General features: G+C 38.3%; 1 protein-coding gene across 1 annotated transcript; it reads right to left on the reverse strand.

The window, feature by feature from the left end:
• Positions 1 to 13,965: 13,965 nt before the first annotated feature.
• LOC308429233 (preferentially expressed antigen in melanoma-like protein 7) lies at positions 13,966 to 21,416 on the reverse strand (the record flags this gene model as incomplete). The annotated part of the gene is made up of 4 exons (XM_080927965.1): positions 13,966 to 14,530; positions 15,822 to 16,403; positions 16,952 to 17,140; positions 21,277 to 21,416. 4 exons carry the CDS (start codon positions 21,414 to 21,416, stop codon positions 13,966 to 13,968), a joined length of 1,476 nt encoding a protein of 491 aa, XP_080784091.1.
• Between the last annotated feature and the right edge of the window lie 561 nt (positions 21,417 to 21,977).

The raw sequence follows: 21,977 nt of genomic DNA on the forward strand, positions 1-21,977 counted from the left end.
CCACATAACTCACCAGCATGAGCTGTCATTTGTGTTTTTTGATATTAAAAAATATGCAAAATGGAACCTGAAAGTAGTTATAATTTACATTTCCCTTGTAGCTAAGGATGTTGAACATTTCCTTAAGCTTTTCTTATTCATATGAATTCCTTGTTTGAGCATTCTGTATTTATATTTGTACCCCATTTTAATTGAATAATTTTGTTTATGTGATAACTGGTTTCATGGGTTTTGTATATATTTTAGATATTAGTCCAAATTTGTTTTACTAATTTCCAGTTTCACAAGATCCATTTGCTAATTATTGGCCTTAGTGTCTGTGCTATTGGGGTTTTGCTTAACACTGTGTTGCTGTATTCACAGCTGTTCCTCACTTTCTCTTCTTTCTGTTTTTGTGTATATTGATTTATGTTGAGGTTTTTTTTTAACCAGTTGGATTTGTTTTGTACAATGTAATATGCATTCTTCTTCATGCAAATATTCATTTAGAGTAGTACCATTTATTGAAAATGCCTTTGTTTTCCAGTGGGTATTTCTGGGTTCTTTTTTCATAAGCCAGGTGTTCACGTGTGTAAATATATATCTTTGTCTTTTATATTATTTCATTGATCAGTTGATCTGTTTTATGTCAATACCACATGATTTTTATTATGATAGCACTGTGATAGAATTTAAAACAGGAATGATGGGACATCTAACAGTTCTTTTATTGTCCAGAATTATTTTAGCTACATTGGAATTTTTGTGTGGTTGGCTTGTATTGCCTATGAAGTTGAAAATTGTCATTTAAATGAATGGTGTGTGAATTTTGAGGGATCACAGTAAATCTTTAGATAAATTTTTGATAGGTTGGCCATTTTTACTCTAGTAAGCCCCCAGATATTGCATGAAAATTCTTTTCATCTTATGATTCTTTGTCAATTCTTTTATTCAAAGACATGTTTTTATTATGTAAGTCTTTAACTTGCTTGGTTAGAGTTAACCCTAGTTATTTTGTATTTTCTGAAGCTATTGTAAAAGGTGTTTTTACCTTAATTTCTGTCTCATCCCACTTGTCACATGCTTTTACATGCTACTTATATTTGTGAAGTAATTTTGTATCAATGTACTTTGTTGAAAATGTATCTCAGCCTGTGAAGTTTCCTGGTTGAATTTTTAGGGTCATTTATGTGACTCTTCTCATATTATCAGCAAATAAAGATACTTTGAATTCTTCTTTTTACCTTCATCCTTTTTCTTGCCTTCAGTTGTCTTATTTCTTTTTCTAAGACTTCAATTACTATACTGAATAGATATAAAAAAGAGTAAAAAACCTACTGTGAAGATGCCCTATCTAGTCTGTGAATGATATTTTTGATTCATTCTTCAACTTGGCTTGCAAGTCCTTTTAGTTTTGCTTGTTTTATTTCTTGAAAAGTTTTGCACATGTATTCATAAGGGACCTTGTTACATTTTTGTTAACAAGGTGACTGTGGCCTTTTAAACGGAATATGAAAATACAATTTTTGCTTTTTGAAATTATTTTTGAAACAATCTATTGAATGTTTTAGTTTTTCTTTGAAAGTTTAGATTTCCTACTAAAACCGTCATCCCTTTTTGGTTTTGTTTTGTTTTGTTTTTCATAGTTGCTTTGTTGTTGTTTTTTTCTTGTTGTAAATGGCTCCAGTTGCATATGTTGCTGAAGATAGCAGTATTTGGCATCAATGTGAGAAGCCTTTAGTCCAAGGAGGGCATGTTGTCCCATTATAGGGGAATGCCAAGGCACTGAGGTGGAGAGGGTGATTGGGAGAGAATGCACCTTCCTAAAGACAAGTGGAGGGGGAGGGGTGATAGGATCATGGTGGGAGAAGGGGATAACATTTCAAATGTAAATACAGAGAGTATCTAATAAAAATCAAATTTTTAATAAAAATTAAAATAAAAAAAGATATTGCTTGATATTGCTTACTGGCTATATTTCACTTGGGGTTAGAGATCTGTTTAAATTGCTTGTCTGATGGCGTCTCTGATCCAGACTTTTCTAAATAGTACATACTTAGATAATTAGGCATTTCTTTGACATTTAACAATCTAGATGAAAACAGAATTTAAAAGTATGACATGATTCTCTTTCTTCATTTTTTGGTATGTTCATATTTTTAATTTTATTGTTTATAATTTCCATATTTTCTCTTAGTCTTTGTTAGTTTGAATAGGTTTTGCCAATCTAATTTCTGAAGGAACTAACTCATTGTTTTATTGTTTTTTTTAATACATAATTCTATTTATTTCTTGTATTTATTTTTTTCTTCATTAAGTTTGATTGTTTTTTGTTATTTACTCCTTTGGAGTGTGATATCATCTACTTATAATAAGGGTTTTAGGTAAAATAGTAAGTTGTATCAGATCTCTTCAGCTTTATTTTATGTAAAAATGTAGTGCTGTGAACTTACTTTTTAGAATGATCCTTATTATGTAAAATAAGTATACCTATGCCATGTATTTATTTTTATTAAATTCTAGGGAATCTTTAATTTCTTTTTCTTGTTTTAAAAAAATTATACTTACTTATTAATTAATTTATAATTCAGCCATTGACACTTCTCCTAGTTCCTCCTCACACAGTTCTTCTTTCCATTCATCCTACTCTCTGTCCCTGAGTGGATGCTCTCTCACCACCAAGTATCCCCACTTCCTGGGGCCTCTTGGGTTTCTCAAAAATTGGGCTTATCTTCTCCCACTGAAGCTAACCGAGGCAGTCCTATGCTATGTGTAGGGAATCTCAAACAAGCTCCTGTATGCTGTCTGGTTGGTGGCTCATCATCTGGAAGCTTCCAGGGGTCTGGGTTATTTGAGACTGCTGTTCTTCCTATGGGGCCATGATCCTTTTCTGCTACATCCTACACCTAATATGACTAAAGGCCCTGATGTCAGTCAGTCCAGTGGTTGAATGTAAGTATCTGCATCTGTCTCAGTCAGCTGCTCATTGGGTCAGTCAGAGAACAGAAATTCTAGGCTCCTGTCTGTAAGCGCATCATAGCATCAGCAATAGACTTGGGCCTTTTTTTCCTCCAATTAGGTAGCTTTCCAGGTAGGCCAGTCACTGGACTGCCTTTATCTCAGTCTATTCACTTTGTAATAGCAGTTCTTATAGGGAGAAACACTTCTGTTTCAGAACTGTATCAGAAATTTTGACTCAGTTTGGTAACACCATTCCTCCCTTAAGAACCTGTCTATTTACTAGAGGCAGATTTTTTCTAATTCCCTCTTGCTATTATTGGGCACTTCATCTAAGATCACTGCCATTAAATTGTGAGAGTCTCTGATATTTTCTAGGGGGTCTCCCTACCTCCTCTCTTCTGAGGCTGCATATTTCCATTCATTTGGCTGGACCCTGGGCATCACTTCCCCCACACCCCAGCCTGTTCCACCTTTTCTCTCCTGGTTTCCTCTCCCATACAAATTCCTCCTTTCCTCTGCCTCACTTGATTATTTTGTTAGCTTACTAAGTGGAATTGAAACATCCTCACTTAGCTTTTATGCTTGTTAAAGCTTTTAAATTTTGTGAGTTGTATCCTAGGTATTCTGTATTTTTTGGCTAATATCCACTTATTGGTGAGGACATCAATGTATGTCTTTTGAGTCTGGATTACCCCACTCAGGAGGATATTTTCTAGAGCCATCCATTTGCCTGCTGAATAGTACACCATTGTATAAATGCACCACATTTTCTGTATCCATTCTTTCTTTTTGGAACATCTGGACTGCTTCCAGCTTTAGGCTTTTACAATAAAGGCCACTGTGAACATCATGAAGCATGTGTTCCTTTGTTATGGTAGGGCATCTTTTGGGTATATGCACAAGAGTGGCATAGCTGGCTTTTCAGGTAGAACTATTCCCAATATTGTGAGGAAATACCAGGTTCATTTCCATAGTGTTTGTTCGAGGTTGCAATCCTACCAGGAATGAAGAGAATTTCTCTTTCTCCACACACTCACCAGCATGGGCTGTTACCTGAGTTTGTGACCTAAGCCATTCTGACTTGTGTAAGGTGAAATATCAGGGTTGTTTTGATTTGCATTTAGCTGTTACTTTAGGACATTTGAACATTTCTTTAAGTACTTCTCTGCCATTCGCGATTCCTCTGTTGCAAATTCTGTTTAGCTCTGTATCCCACGTTTAAGTTGGGTAACTTTTTTTTTTTTTTTTTTTTTTTTTTTTTTGGATGTTAGATTCTTAAGTTCTAATATTTTAGATATTAGCCCTTTATCAGATGTGGGTTTTATTTATTCATTCTGTATGTTGTTGATTTGTCTATAGATGAGAGGATCTATGGCTTCCTGCACATATGTTGAAGAGGACTTGTCTGACCTCAGTGTGAGAGGATAAACCTAATTTTGTAAAGACTTGCTTTCTTAGTAAAGTGGGATACCCAGAGTGCAGCATGGTCTCAGAGGCAATGGGATGAGGAGATGTGCTGAAAAACACAGGGAAGGGGGACCCAAAGGAGGACAATACTTGTGATGAAAATAAATAAAATGATTATTAAAAATAGTTTGAATCACGAGGATCAAAACTTTGATATCATCACTGGTTATCTCTCAAGTCTGTACAAAAAGCTGTATAATAAAGTCTCTCTGTCAGGAGAGGAGGATTTTAAAAAGAACAACTCAGCACACAGAGTAGAGAAAAAGAAATAAAGAATGATAGCTAGTCCAGGCATCCTACCAGACACCTACCTTTAAGGCCAACATCTGGGAGAGAGAGGAAGGCCCATTTCTATGAGCTTAAGGACAGGTTGGCACAAAATGTGTCAAGACATTCAAACTATATGTTAAGACCCTGTTTCAAGAACAGAGGGGATTTGACAAAAGATGGTGGCTTATGCTTATCCAAATCAACATGAAGCAGCAAAGATATTAACACTCTGGACAAACAAACAAAACAACCAAATCAAACAGTTAGCCAAGCAAGTCTCTATACCACTTTAATTTCAGTGCTCCAGGAACTGAGGAAGGCTGATCTCTGTGTGTTTAGGTTCAGCCTGAACTATATAGTAGCTCCTACGCTAATCAAGTAAATGTAGTAATATTGAGTCTTCATAAATGTTTGTGGACTTGAGAGAGGTCAGTTCCAGTGTTTAGAGCACAAAATGCACTTTCAGAAGTCCTGAATTCAATTCCCAGCATCGATTCCAGGTAGCATACAATTGTCTTAACCTCCAGATTCAGAGGGATTCAACTCCTGTGATAGTTGTGGTCACCCCTTTCCCTCTGAACATTTCTCAACACAGACAAGCACAAGCACATAACTACAAAAAATAAAAACAAGTATTTAAAAAGTGGGAAAAATAAAGATATCCTGATATAAATGCAATGAGTAAATAAGTGTGCAGTAAAACTAAAAAAGATTATTTCTAAGCAGTTTTCTTTGTGCTATGCACAGCAGACTGACATCTTGTGATTAAAGGTGCACAAATGTATTAATCTCTTAAAGTGTATCTATTTTATGTGTTATGAGTATTTTGCCTGAATGTATCTGTAAAACTCTAAGGCTCTTAACCAGGCCACCTAGGGACAAGTTACCCACCTTTCTGAGACTTTTGAAAATACCCAAGAATGTGAAGCTCTTGGCCAAGTCAAGTTGCCCCTGCTCTGAGACTTTTACAAAACACCCAGTTCTGAGAAACAAAATAAGCACAAAAAAACAGAAATTACTGGCTGACAGCTACAAGGTCTCATGGAAAAGTCCCAAATATACATCATCATCAGCCTAAAGCTTCTTATGCAATGAATTCAAGGGTCACTGTGACCCGCAAATGAGACTGTTACCACCCCATGCTGTTACTGAAATTTGCCCTCAGAACTATATTTTAAACAAAACAACAACAAAAAGTGAACTTTGAAACCTCGAGTCACCTCTGCCTGCTCGCAGGTTGGGTCCAATGCACTGGAACCATTAAACATTTTGCTTATTGAATCAATCTGGAACTCTGTGTCTCTGTGGGAGTGGATACCCCAGTCGTTGGGCCACATGGGTCCAACAAAACCAGCATATAAACTGGTGCTTATGGATACCTGAAGAGGGCACTGCAGTTCCAGGACTTGGAGTGAGAGAGAAATTTGAGCCAACATGTGAGGTCTTGGAATTGAACCCCAGTTCTCTAGAAGAGTATCCATTGCCCTGTGTTGCTGAGCACCTGTCTAGTTCCTCATTTACAAGATATTTATAGTTTCTTATTTTCTGGTTTTTTTTTTTTTTTTTGACTTCTGTCTTTCTTTAATTAAAACAAATTATACAAGATATTTTGATCAAATTCTTTCTCCTCTCCATCTCTTCCTAGATTCTCTCTACCACCCTATCTACCCTACTTCCTGTTCTATACTTTACAGTTCGTTGGCTGATATTTTCACAGGGCAAACTCATGCTCCTCTTTTTAATTTTTTTTGTTACTCACTTTATTTACATCTGAAATGTTATCCCCTTTGTCTACACTGCTCCCATTCCCCTTTACTTGTCTTCACAAAGGTGCACTAGCTCCCAATCATCCTCTCCACCTCAGTGCCTTAGCATTTCCCTACATTGGGAAAATGTGTCCTCCAAGGACCAAAGGTCTCTTTTCTTATTGATGCCAGACCCAGCTATTCTCCACTGCATATGCAACAGGAGCCATGGGCTTCTCAATGCATGCTCAATGGTTGGTGTTCTAGCCTATGGAAGCTATGTAGGATTTGGTTGGTTGACAATGTTGTTCTTCCCATGAGGCTGCAACACCTTCAGCTCCTTCAATCACCCACCTTCTGCACCCTCACTAGGGTCTCTGTGCTCAGTCTGCTGGTTAGCTGCAAGCATGTTCACCTATATGACTTTGGCAGAGCCCCTAAGAAGGCACCCCTATTTGGTTCCTGCCAGCCAGTACCTCCCATCATCAGCTATAGTGCTTGGGCTTGGTGGTTGCACATGGGGTGAATCTCCAAGTGAGGCAGCCCTGAACTATTCCCTCTTTAATCCCGGCTCTTCCACTTGATAAGATAACTTCTCCTGTGAGTGTTTTCTTCTCCCTTTTAAGAAGAACTGAGGCTTCCACATTTTGGCCTTTCTTCTTTTTGAACTTCATAATGTCTGTGAATTATTTCTTGAGTATTCAGGGATTTCTGGTGATAGTATTCAGTTATCAATGACTGAATAGCATGTGTTTTTTTTTTTTTTTTTTTTTTTGTGACTGGGTTACATCACTCAGGATGATATTCTCTAGTTACATCCACTTGACTAGGAATTTCATGAAGTCATTGTTTTTAATAACTGAGAGTAGTAATCTATTGTATAAATATACTTCACTTTCTGTCTCCGTTCCTCTGTTGAAGGATATCTGGGTTCATTTAAGCTTTTGGCTATTATAAATAAGGCTGTTATAAATATGTTGGACCATGTGTACTTATTATATGTTAGACCATCTTTGGGATAGATATCCAGAAGTGGTACAGTTGGGTCTTCAGGTAGTACTATGTCCAATTTTTTGAGGAACTGCGAGACTGATTTCCAGAGTGGTTTGACCAACTTACAACCCTGTCTCTTATTTTCTAAAAGTTAATATTAACCTACATCAAAATCTGAACAATATACTTTGGAGAAAACTATAGCTAGACTCAAGTATATCCAACTGATAAAACAAGTTAGTCAATTTGAAAATGTGTCACCTTGCAGAGTGCATGTCTAGCTGTGATATTTGGGGCCTAAGGGCTTATGTACAATAAATAATGTATAACTTCCTACCAAGTATTTTTTTCAAGTATCTGGAATTTTTCTATGCTAATATTCTATTATATTCAGTTCTGCGAACTTAATTTTTTATTAAAATAGTAATATATAAGAATCTCTGGTTTACTCAAGAATGATGCCCGGATCTCAAAAAGCATGTAAAAGCAAAGAGTGCTTTAGTTTGTAGTTCAGTATGCTGGGGTCCCCCATTACCAGGACAGTCAACCAAGTAAACTTGTAGGCCTGATTTAAAGTACATTAGTGGAATTATCATGCTCCAGAATGATTACCTGGCCATTGGAGCAGGAGTCTCATTTGTGTTGTTGGTTTTCCTTTGTTTTTGTCTATTATAACTTACTTGGATGGACTTGATTTTATTTACCCAGTTCTTATGCCTAGGCTCCTGGACTGCCAATTTGAAGACACTAATGGAGTGAGCCTAGCCTTCTTATTTCCTCTTCAGTTTTGGGCTATCTCAGATCTTTATGATGTTTAATAAATCATTACCTTAACAAACCTAATTAAAGCATTGATTAAGTAGGGAAAACAAGTTAAAGCTAATATCACTAGTAGCTCTTCCTAACTAAGGCCATGGGATTTTTGACCTCCCCATTGCCTATAAGACCCATGATAAAATAGAAACAATATTTTTTATCTAAGACTGTGAGATTACTTCTGTCAGGGAGGAGTGGGAATTCTTTAGGGCTATGATGAACTTTTTCATCTCCTACATACCTGTATCTATCACTAACTGACAGTAATATATCAGTGCTGAGTCCCCTATACTTCCAGCCTGAGTCAGCCCTATGCTGAGGAAAGGACCTAGTAACCTAGTGGAAATAGCCATGCTTTTGACTCTATTGTTTGGAAATGTTAAATAGTTGAAGACATCCTCCCCAAAGTAATGAGTAACTCTGGGTACAACCTGTACTATAACATAAAAATCCTCAGTCCTATTTTCATAAATGTATAGATTAAGCCCCAAGGTACAAGTCCCTCAAGCAGTCTCTGGCAGCAGCATGTATCCTGCAACAGTAGAGCTTGCAGTGAGGTTGTAGAAGTGGAAATAATTTATGTGTACTTTATTTTCAATGTGGAGTCCCTGATCAGTATCTAACAGTTCTATGTTAAGTTTAGGGACAGATTAGTTAAGAACTGGCAGTCCAATCTACTTTTATGTCAGCAACTTTGAGCTTCACGATAAGGTTATTACATTACCTCCTAGTGATACCAAAACATTTGGGGGTTCAGTGGCTAGTACATCAAAGCAGGAGCAGCAACTAAGCAGGATAAGGAGCACTGGAGGAACTGTGTCTGTGGCTCTGCAGTGAGTGTGAGGTGACATTCTATCATTCTTGTGGTGGTTAGCCAGGAAGTCTTCACCCCTGTGATCTCAACTTTTGGATCATCTCTCCCCAGGAAGGCTTAACCTAGGTATGGTATATACACAACCTGATCCAGTCCACCTTAACAGCCAGTATGGCCAGGATCACAGTGTGAGGTCCTTTCCAACAAGATTCTAGGGTTACTTCCATAATCTAGACTCTGTTACTTGGTTTAAATCAGTGTGGGTTAAGGTGAGGAACAGACTCATAAACCTGGCAGATGGCAGGGCAGGGTTGCTTCTAGGTCCTATACAGGTCTTCAAAGAATTTTAAAAACATGTGGTGGTCATATTAAACTAAGATCTCACACTGGAGGATAAGTAGCAAGAAAGGCAATATCCATATAGAATATATATAAAAAAGAGTGGGGTTGTGGGGACTTAAACATAGGTGTTGTTCCTTGCACTGTATAAGGCATAAAGTAGGAGAGTCATCCAGTCACAGCCAGTTTTAGGGGTTAATTTGGTCAAGGTCTCCTTCAATGTCTGATTCATCCTCTCTAGTTACTGTACACTCTAGTGTCTGTATATACAATATAATTTCCACTTGGTTCACAGAACCTGTCTGTCTGTATAAATCTTACCTATGACTCCTTATGGTAGTTTTATTTATTTATTTGTTGTTGGATATGCTCTGTATTTACATTTCAAATATTATCCCCTTTCTTCCCACTCCCCTTGCCTCCATGAAGGTGCTCTCTCTCCCAATCACCCTCTTCAACCTCAGCTTTTTGGCATTCCCCTACACTGGGAAAATGAACTTTCACTGGAACAAAGGCCTCTCCTCCCATTGATGCCAAAATAACGCTATCCTCTGCTACACTTTTTTTTTGTGCCAGTTTTAAAGCCTGGGTTATATAGTCTCTAGTTCAGCTTTCTGGTCTGCTGCTCCCATCCATGAAATACATATGTTCAACATCTGGCCAGGGTATATCAGTCATGTCCAGCATGATGTTCTGAATGTGTCCCAGAAGGATAGTGCAGTCCTGCTGCACATCTAAGGATAGGTCAGGTAGTAGGGTGGTTGGGTTTAGAGGAGATGATAGAGTATGCATTATGTGAGGAGGGTTAAAAAGTAGAGCCTGAAATTTCACAAATCTGGCATTGAACATCTTCAGTCTGGGATGACTATTGAGGGTCTGGTAAATAGCGCAAGGTTTGGTAATAGCAAGTTTCTTTCCCATGATAATTTTGTTAGCCTCCTTGACTAGAAATGCAGTGGCAACTATGATACAAAGGCATGTTGACCATCCTTGGGCTACCAAGTCCAGCTTCTTAGGTAAATAAGTGACAGGTCTTTTCTATGGTCCCAAAGTCTGGGTAAGCAGACCCTTTCTTATCTACTTTCTCAGATCAACATACAGTTGGAAAGATTTGTAAATTTCCAGGAGGGAAAAGCCAGTGCAGGCTTTTCTTAGAGTCTTAGAAGCTATGTCCATCTCAGAGCTCCATTCTCTTTTGTCTTCTTGGTTTATATGGTCTCATGTAATGGTTTGGTTATCTCAGTAAAACCTGGCACCCAAAAAATATAAAACCCTGCAGATCTCAGAAATTTCTGTATCACTTGCCTTGGGGTTATTGGGACGGGGAAATTAAGGATGGCCTGTTTTCTTGGGTGTTGTACAGCATTCATTGGCCACACCCCCACTTAAATATGTAGCCCAGATTATTATCCTCAAGTTGACAAAGCTGGACATTCTTAGCAGAGAGTGGGTAGCCAAATTGACTCTGTTCCCGTAGCAAGTCTCGTGTGGCCTCCTGATATGCCTCCATACTGAGGACCCACAACACATACTGGAGCTCAGTTATTTGTTGATGGGCCTGCTGGTACTCATAGGTCCTTATTTAGTGCTTTCTCAAAGGTATTTGTCCAGTTCTTGAATCCTTGAGGGAGGCAAGTCTAATCATTTGTCCTTTGGAGTCTCTCCAATTCTTGTTGTTCAAAGGCAAATAGAGATTGTCTTTTGCATACCAGAGGTAGGCCACCAGGCCATTAAATGCCTGAAGCTTCTAAGATGTGTCAGGGGAGCTTTGGTTAACAAAAGTCATGTTCACAGAGGTTGATTGATTGATGCTCATGGCTCCTTTGTCAAAAGAATTGTAGGCATTCTAAGCTTCAAAAATTTTCTTCTAGATATTCCCTGGGCCTGTTTTTCTTTCCCTAAATCACCAAGTTTACATTAGATAAATCTGTGGGCCTGTGGCCTCTTGGAGGTCCCCCATCAAAATCTGGAATTAGACCCAGAACCTCTCATTAGCTTCAGCTGCATTAAAATCTCAATTGGGTGGAGTCAAAGGAAAGGGTGCATTAGTATCGAAAGAGTTAAAATTTCAAGTTAGCACCCACAAACCCTGCCTAGAGGACAAGTATGTCTCAAGGCTAAGAACAAAAACTGAAGACTACCTGGTCTCGATAAGGTCTGCCTCTGCAGTCCAGAGAAAAACTAGTATGAAGGTCAGTGTGCCCCAAAACAGAGTGGTCTGGAGTTGAATCATATCCAAAAACAGACAGTATGCCAATTTAAATGAACCAATGAAATTGTTATGTATCTGTTGCTAACTTCCTATGTAATTTCCCCTATAAATTTGTACCCCTAATTGAGTTTGGCATTGACTCCTCTATCTCCTGCGAAAGATATGTGTTGTTCCCAGAGCACCCCTCCCCCAATAAACCTCTTGCCTGATTGCACCAAGATTGGATCTCTGTGAGTTCTTGGGTTCGAGTTTTCCCGGTACTAGAGTAAGAGGCTTCCCCAATCCAGGGGTCTTTCAGCATCAGCCTGAACTTCTGAGGGAAGTTGTTTCCAAGTTGCTTTTGGAATTAATTGTTTGGGTGGCTTCTATGGTCCTCTCTCCTCTATCATGAAGATCACCTGGAGCAGATGTTGACAGTTATCCCAGCTGAGCAGGTGAATCAGCATGATTGAATCTAGAAGACCTGTGAGAGCTGATGGTCATTTTCAAAATAGGGACTGCTATAAATTATAATGATCCAATTGTAAAGATCCATATTGGCAAATGGTACATGAAAATTACTCCCTTGGGCTTCTGGGGGTCTTTTTGCCTGGAGGGGTAACGCCTTAGTGGAGTTGAACCTCGGTGCCCTAAGGGCTTGAGTGGGAAGGCTGCAGGGGAGTTAGGAGAATCAGAAGAGACCTGACCCTCTCTTCACCTGTGATGTCTGTAGGAGAAGCGACTTCAGAAATAACATATACAGGGGAACTGGAGATACAGCATTTCTGAAGTTCCTGACTTGGGTTCTAGAAACTAAACCCAGGTCCAAAATTTCTAAGTTTATTCTGTCTAAATATTGAGTACTTGTTTAAGTGTGTGTGTGTGTGTGTGTGTGTGTGTGTGTGTGTGTGTGTGTTTGTTTAACAAGTTTAGGCAGGCATTGCTTGTGGAGATAACAAAGTTATCTGGTCCCTTGGAACTGGAGGAACACAGGGTTGTGAACCACTGCAAAGGTTACTAGCCTGCTGGAATGACAAGTGCTTTTGAACCTCAGAGCTGTCTCTCCACTCCTCCTTCAGTTAGACATTCACTTTATTTCAGAGTATATTAGGTTCCCCTGAAATCATATATTTAATTGACACTATACAGATAGAGCAAGATATAAAAATATTTATATGTACATATACATATGAGTACCTTTTAAAAAGGTCAGATTTGAACAGAAACCATGAGGGGCATACAGAAGAGTTTTTAATAAATGGAAGGGAGAAATGCATAACTGTATTAAAATCCTCTCACTTCAATTACTATTCCAATAATGTCAAGCTTGGTACTTAGTATCCTTTGCCCATTGAGCACTCTTGGATAATTATATATATTTTTAAATCAACCTAACAAAAAAAAAAAAAGAAAAACAAAAAGAAGGTTGCCAAATTATTTATTAATACTTGGTTGTAAAGACAGAAGGGAACACAATGGCTAGATTTAGGCACATCAATTATGTTGTTCCTAGGGACTGGAATTTGTTTTAGAGAAGAGAATGACTATTGGAATTATTAATGGGCAGTAGGACACTCAAAGGCTGGAAACCCTAAAGAACAAAGTCTCACATTTAGGTGGTCTACAAATAGGCCTTAAGGTTATCTATCAGCAACCTCTTTAATCTCTAAGTGTAGAGAAGAGGAGGAGGCATTCAAAGCCAGTCTACACTATGATGCACCAATAGAAAGAACAGTGATTAAAAAGGGTTGCTGAGACATTATTCCTTTGTTCTCTATTGTTTTGTTCTGTTTCAACTATCTTTGATGTCTGGATAGCTCCTACTTGCCCGAATACCCTGGATTACAATATGCTGCTCTTTCACCAAAACTACTTCCCTTAAGATATAGCTTTGCATACATTGTTACTTTGAAGCCTTTACACAAGACCCATCTGACAGATGCAGAAGGGGGATTACTTCACAAAATACTTCAGAATAATTCACAAAACAATGAATAGTCATATGAGATACAAGGTAAGACAAGACAGTATCTCTCTATTACTGTGGACACTCAAAGAACTGTTCTTACTATGATTTTGAGGTCAGATATAGTGTACTCATGTGAATAACATAAATAAATAGAAAAAGAAAAGTGTAAAAGAAAAAAAAAAAAAAAACCCAAATCAAAAGAACTGGGCAACTTATCACAGAAAGTATATCAGGTTTTTAGGATCTGACCATAATTTTAAAGACAGGAGAATGATAATGAAGTATCAGTCCTGAAAAGAGTTTGGACCATTTTCTTTGCATCATATTGACAAATGTCCAAATCCATTTATTTTGGGTCTTCAGGATGAGATGCCAGTTCCTAGGAATTAATTTGTTAGTACCCAGAGAAATATTCCTGTTGTTAGTCATGACATTCACAAAGTCTGACTTCCTTTTCATAGATATAACGTCTATCACAGTCATAACAAGAATAGGAACCAAAGCAGACTGACTTGGGCTGCCTTACAGCCATGAGTTCACCCATGAGTTCAGCACAAAGCTGAGAAAATGTCTCTACTTCAACATAACCCAACTCATAGACCTCTACTGGAGCAGGGTACATTTCTGTGGTCAGCTGGCTCATGGTGGTAGTGTGGTGGAGAAAGTCTTTCAGAACATCCATGAAGATGTCATTGTCATACAAATTGATGCTAGTGAGCTGGGTGCATTGGGTCAAGGCAGGCAGAAGGATACTGATTTGAAAATCTTTCATCCTACAATCTTCTAAATCCAGTATCTGCAGTGTGTTTGCAACATTCTTTAAAAAAACCTTCAGAGGAAAGATGTTCAAGTAGGTTAAAGTGCAGCCTCTCAAACACAGATGCTTAAGCTCATTGTAGTTCCAATGCTGGGCGAATGACTTCAAATCTGACTGAGAAAACTTGCACCGGGTAATCTTGAGGGACAGCAATGAAGCTTCTAGAAACCTAGGGAGAGATCACATGGCTGGGTTCAGAGTGAACATAAGTTGGCATTCAGTGTAGCCTGTTGGGAGTTGGCTTACTTAAGTTGCACCATATGACATGAGGATAACAGCCACCTTCATGGTGTGTTTGGCTCATTCCACAGCCAGCTCTTCTGATTTTCTCTGACAAGCAGAGATCCAGAGTTGAATTTTAGGCTAAGAGTGATCACAGGAAGAAGAAAGTTGGAATCCATGTCAAAATATCAAGAAGTCTTCTAGGATGATGTCATTATACAACAACCTGGGTACAGCCTATCACTGGATGAGAAGTACAGGTAGGAAATTCCTATAGGAAGGCAGAGAAGGAGAAGAAGAAAGGGAAATCAAGGGAGCCGGGGGAAGACATAGAAGGGGAAGTAGATGGAAGCCAACACGGTGGCAGGTGTCATTTTTCTCTGCTATAAATACAGGGTGTTAGGAGTATTCTGGTGTGTTCAATGTGGCTGGATGTGCATGAAAAGGATGTATAGTGAGGGTACACATAAAACTTGCAAAAGAATTGAGATGTGTATATACAAAGCATGGTTCAAACTGCCAAAAGAAAGTGAGTGAAATTAGCACAGTGGGAAGATCATGGAACACCCAGGTCAGAAGGAACCAGGGTACACTTTCTGTTGACAGATAGCAGCAGGCAGAGCTGTGCTTTTTGGCTCACAGAACTTCCAGCTCTGCATTGAGTGGACAATTGGTGCTGCATATTTTCTTTTTAATTTACTACAACAGTGCCTTCTGAAAAAATAACTGACTTACTGACATAAATCTCTATACCTTTTCATTCTTTACCCCAGGCCCTCAAACTGAGCCTTTGCATTGCCAGATCCATGTAGCTCAGGTTTCATCTTCAAAGAGACTTATACTGTTTAGGAATTAGAAGTGGAGGACCTGCTCTCCTAAACCTAATGGAACACAGAACTCACCTGGGAAGCAGTGTAGACCTGAGCCCTTCCTATGTAGTGGCCTCTTCTCTTTCCCCGTTCTTTGACATTAGGTTAGACAGGATTACTATGCAGGAAACCTCACTGGATCTGAATCAGAATACTGGAATTCTACAATGGCAGCTCTCTCCATACAGTCTACCACATTTCATTGCTCAGCTTTGTGAGTGTTCATGTGAACACTTGAGTCACTTAACATGGAACAAGATCATGCTTACACATTCTTCACAGTAAAATATATACTGGAAAACAGATATTAGTGCCCACTTCTCTCTAATGTAAAAGTGCTGACAAAGACAGTACTTCAACCTTATTTACCTGAAAAACTCCTTCATGTGGCCTTTGAGAAAATAGATATCATCAAAAGTGAGATGCTGGAGACTCCTGAGTTTGGAGAAAAGAGACATGATCTTGGTGATGTTCCCCTTCTCCTTGGGTGTGTGAGTAATTATTCCAAAGAAGCGTACTAGCATGAGTTTCTGAAGACTTCTCATCTTACTAATGCAAGGTACAAACTTTGTCAGTTTGGACAGATTGCCCACTGTATCCATTTCCAACTCTTTGATGTACTCTGGCTGTAAAAAGTTGAACACATTCCTGAACTCAGACACTTCTATTACTCCAATCTCCAACTTCTCACAGCACAGATGAACAAAATCCTTTCTCTCCTTTGCCCACTGCAACAAGTGTGTTTGGTGTTTATCTTCATGCAGAGAAGACATAAAGGAAAGGTCCCTGAATACCCTCAGATGATACTTTCTTATGTATCTTGAATGCCCCTCCAATACTTGATCCTTAAACATAGTTTCTACTAAAGGGTCTCTACCATCTCTTCTATCTTGCATATCTGAAGAGGCATGGTGTTCATTCCTCAAGTCAACCATTTGAAGCCTGCATAACCTGTGGGTAAGATAAGAGATGTGTCAGAAGGGAAATTAAGACCAAACACTTTTCTTTACATCATCCTGATCCTATTTGTCCCTTGTTCTTCTACCTTCCATATCCCTACAGTTTTCACTGCTAGATCTCCAATACAAACTGAATTGCCAACAAGGTCACTTTGCCTGAGCTTTGTTGAAGGACCTGTCCTATTTTCCTCCATTCAGTTGTCTTGACATTTTGTCAGCTCCTATTTATTTTTGTTTTAGCTTTTCAGGACAGGATTTCACTGTGTATCCCTGAATATGTAGCTTTATATATACTATGCTGGCTTCAAACTCAGATTCACCTGCATCTTTGTCCCAAGTGCTGGGATTAAAGGTGACTGATCTACATGTCAGCCCTACATGGAGACATGGAAAAAGGTCATTCTTCTGTGACACATATTCAACAAACTGTATATTTATTTAATTTATTAAATATTTAATTTATTAGAATGACTCAAAAGCTTTGACTCTTTAGACTCTGATCCAACTTTCACCACATTCTAAGTGCAGATGTTGGCTTACCTTGGACGATACTTCCTTTTCAGCCATGTGTCTAATCCATCCAGTATAACCTGGAAGGTCATCAAGCTGGGGTTATGAATCAGCAACCCAACATGAAGGCAAGGGTAGGGCCAGTATTCCACCAGGTGCTTAATCATCCTGGCTCTTTTTCGGTTGTAAGCCTCCTTGAACAGAGGTGGGAAGAACTGCCTTGGTAGATACATCAGATCGGAAATAGTCAATAAGTCATACCACACCAAGTTCCGTATAGCCAGCTTCTCAAGTGTGCTTGGGGTACTATTATCCATTCTGATGGCTCTTTAGAGAGATGATCCTGAGGAAGAATTTAGGAGGAAATGCATTTCAGTGGCTCTCTTATAAGTCTAGTTAGCATCTACCATCAGGGTTGCCATAATGGATACTCAAATTTTCCCTATTTCACTCCCTATGTGCTGGTCTCAAAAGCAAATTCCCCAGACAAGCAGCATTTATAGCCTTTCACCCTCATTTATTTTCAGGATGGTCCAATCCAGTTCCAACGTTATTCTGAATTCCATATTCCTTTGGAAGGGGGAATTGAGCAAGTAATCAGAGCCCATTTCTTACAGAAAAATCAACATTAACCACCTTTTAGAAACAATAGGAAAAGGTATAAAACAAACACATATAGATCTTATTAAGCACAAATTAATCCTGCCTGGTAAAGACAGAGAAGAATCTAGAAAACATGGCATTTAGCTATTTGTTTTCTTTTTTATATATATAAGTAACTTTTAATTGGGTCTGGCTTACAGAATCAGAGGTTCAGTCCATTATCATCAAGGTGGGAGTATGGAAGCATCTAGGCAGGCATTGTGTATGTGTGGAGACTACAACATCTTCATCTGAGGGAAGCCAGGAACAGACTGGCCATGCTCTCGCACCCAGGAGTGTCTCAAACCCACCTCCACAGTGACATACTTCCTCCAACAATGCCACACCTTCTAATAGTGCCATGCCCTGGACCAAACATATGAAAACCATCACATCCCACTCCCTGTATATGCTTTCTTTCTTTCTTTCTCCTTTCTTTTTATTAATTATGTATAAGTACACTGTAGCAATTTTCAGACACACCAGAGGAGGGCATCAGGTTTTATTGCAGATGATTGTGAACCACAATGTATCAGCTTAAATTTGAACTTAGAACCTCTGGAAGAACAGTCAATGCCCTTAACCACTGAGCCATCCCTACAGTCCCTAAATATTTTTTAAAGATTTATTATATAAGTACGTGGAATCTGTCTTCAGACACACTAGAAAGCATCAAATCTCATTACAGATGGCTGTGAGCTACCATGTTCTTGCTGGAAATTGAATTTAGGATCTGTGAAAGAGCAGCCATTGTTCTTAACTCCTGAGCAACCTCTCCAGCCCTCTTTATTCTTTTTTTTTCCTTTATTTTTCAAGGCTGTTTATCAGGATAGTAGGCCTGATTGTCCTGGAACTCACTTTTAAACCAGGCTGTCCTTGAACTCAGAAATCTACCTGCCTCTACCTCCTTTAGTGCTGGAAGTTACAGAGTTCATTACCATATCCAGCTTATTTTTATTTTCAAAATTTAGAGCCATGTGTGGGGAGCATATCTATGCCATAGTACTTTAGAGCATAAGACAAACTGGATGTGTGTAGGGGTCCTGTCTCTATTTTAGAAGCTTATTTGTTTTTCCTAAGACAGGATTTCAGTATTTAGCCCAGAGCCGTTTATGTAATCCAAGCTGGGACTCAGACCCATTCTGAGATCCTAAAATTGAATTCCATTCAATATGATGCCACCTTTTTACTCAGCCTGTTGTCTTGTTGAGCTGTCAACAAAAACTTAAAGTTTCAATTTACATTACAGCCAGAGACAGGAGGATTCCTTGTAGTCTATCTTGTCTTTGAATTTCAGGTCAGCCTATTATAAAAGCCTTTGAAAACTACAAAAACAAGTAAGAATAATATAGACCTATAGTCCCTTTGATTTTGGCTAATGTTGTTTGGTGCTGGGTTTTGATCCTGACTCTTGCATGACAAGCATTAAATTTCAGAGTTACAATCAAATTAACCTTTTTCTTTCATTTTATATATAAAGTTCACTTCATGTGCCCCAGGATATCCAGGAACAGGAGATTGGATGCCCTATATCCCCAGCACTGGGAACTCAGCAATATAGATGCAGCCCACCTGGAAACCTTTTATTTATTTATTTATTTATTTTTATTTTATTTTATTTTATTTTATTTTATTTTATTTTTGAGTAGTAAACGTGTCATTTGATCAGGCTGAAGCAACTACATTTCTACAGTCACAGTCTGCATAATCACTGTCTTTTGGTCCCGGCTAAGAAAAATTCCCTCAGGCCTGTTTATAAGATACTGTTAAAAAAAATTCAAGTAGCTGGGTGCAGTACACACACCTTTAATCCCAGCCTCTGGGAAGGAGCAGTAGATGATCTGAGTTTGAAGCCAGCCATGTCTACAGAGAGTTCCAGGACAGCCAGGGATATACAAAGAAACCAAGTCTCATTAAAAAAAAAAAAAAAAAAAAAAAATTAAACTAAACTTCAACCCATTTAGAAGCCAGATGTTAAAGCTCTGCCGGAATCATACAGATATAGTTGAGGATGCTTGCAGCTAACTATTGGATTGAGCACAGGGTCCATAATGAAGGAGCAAGAGAAAGAACTGAAAGTACCGAAACTGTCTGCAACCACATGTGAAGAACAACATTATCAACCAAACAAACCCTCCAGAACTAGGGATTAAAACTACCAAATGAACACACATGGAGAGACCCTTGGCTCCAGTTACATATGTAGCAGAGGACAGCATTGTATAACATCAATGGGAGAAGACACCTTTGGCCCAGTAAAGACATGTTTTCTCAGTGTAGGGGAATTAGAAGGCTCTGAGGTAGAAAGGGTGGTTGGGAGATGGAGTATCTTCCTAGAGATAAGTGGAATGGGAGGGGTTAAGAAAGTAAGGGGAAAAGGGATAACATTTGAAATGTAAATACAGAGAATATCCAATAGTAACAAAAAAGAAAAAGCTATTTCAAATTTAAAAATGCTCTTCATTATGTATATATGGTGATCAGTAATGCATGTATTTATGAGAACTATTAGCATGCAGTGTTTGAGATCAGCAGAGAGCATTAGATGCATTAAATTTCTATCTGATCCCGGACCTGGGTACTGGTAAACGAAACAAGGACTCCTAGAAGAGCAAGCAATGTGATATCTCATCTGCTGGACCATCACTCTAATTTTTTAAAGAATATTAACTCCTGTGTTTTAAAATATAGTTTAAAAATAAAAAATAAAATTACTTAGAGCGGCTGCCTTGAATGCAAGATTCCCTAGCTTTCACCCCAATTAAGATGTTAACTTGAAAAATACCTAAAAAAAATCCAACACTGAGATTTAATTGAGAATATAATGTATTCAAATCAGCTTGGGACACATACTGACATGAAGGCCAGTACGGGCTACAAAATAAAACTTTAATAAGCATTAGATATGAATAAATATTCCCTTGTCCTATAATCAATTTTTTTCCTGAAGTACAAGGAGGAAGATTAACAAAGTCAGCCTAAGTTAGAAAGTTTATGACCAAATGAAACTCAATACAAACTAAAAAGTTCTAAAAAAATTTAAATGAACAGATTTTACTCCATAATTATAATAATCAGGTAGCAGAGGCTAGAAGATGCTTTAAAGTCACCCTGTGTTTATTTTCATTTTAGACACCGCATTCTAAATTGTTACCTTGTCTCCAAACAGAATGGGAAATTACAAAATTCATTTAGGAACTAAATCTTTACACTTTTATGGGTGAAGCTAGTATATTTCTGTATGTTAGAGGCTATGTGTATGTCAAAGAGTAAAATATTTTTTTTTAATTCACACCAAGCAAGTCATAATTAAAGACACTTAACTATCTCCCAACAGGACTCACATTTGTTAGGAAGCTGACAGAGATCTGCCTAAAATTTAAAGGTTCATGGATTACAGAGTATCTCAAAAACCAACCAAACACAAGACCTTCAGCTGATATGAAACACAACATGGAAGAACACATAAGTCATCTCACCCATCAGGGTGCTCACAGCTTCCTGGCCAGGTCTAATAGAGCATGTACAGAACTGTGAGGCTCTGCCCCAATACTTGGCATTCAACCAGGCAAAGAGGACATTGGAGGTGAAAGCAGACCTGAAGGAGTCAAATGTCCAAACGAAAAGACAGACTCCCGCATGCCCTAAGTAGACTTGTATCTCTAAAATGTCTGTGAACCAGTTAGAGTATCCTTGCCTAGCAAAGGACTTACCTGATTAAGACTAGGTGACAGACTGCAGGGATCTGACTGTCTTCTTTGGCTCCAATGATGCCTTTATAGACCTTTATCCCTTTATCTTCTTTTTCCCTAACAAATTCTGACATCTGATTGGATAATTTTGCCCCACCCATATTATCGTATAGGTTTTTTTTTTTTTTTTTTTTGGTTTTTTTTTTTTTGTTTGTTTGTTTGTTTTGTCTTTTGTCAATAATCACTAAACCAAACCTCCTTGGAAGAAAGGAGAAAGAAAAAACAGAATCCTAACTCTGGGATTAATATTTCGAGTCCATGAATGAGTTCACATCACAACACTGAACTCATTTATTTTTTAATTGACTTATTTTTTTTATTAATTTACTTGGCATGGAATTTACTTCTTTGACAGGGTCTTACTCTGGAGCTAATCCTGATTTGAACTCTTAGCAATTCTTCTGACTCATCCTTCCTCTTGAGAGGATTACTATATTGAATCAGCACATCTATATATTTTTATGTTCTGAATATGAGTTAGGGTTTAATTTATGCCTGATAATGGAGAAAGTTTTAGAACAAACGAACCCCAAGTTATTCTTTGAACACTATGAATGTGTTTTGGAGTTCAATTCTGAGGTTGGTGCTCTGCCACTTATCAGCTCTGGCAGCTTGAGGTGGCTGAGGTGGGAGGTCCATTCAAAGTCAACTCCAGCTACACA

The sequence above is a fragment of the Micromys minutus genome, assembly GCF_963924665.1.
Source record: "Micromys minutus genome assembly, chromosome: 13".
NCBI lineage: Eukaryota > Metazoa > Chordata > Mammalia > Rodentia > Muridae > Micromys > Micromys minutus.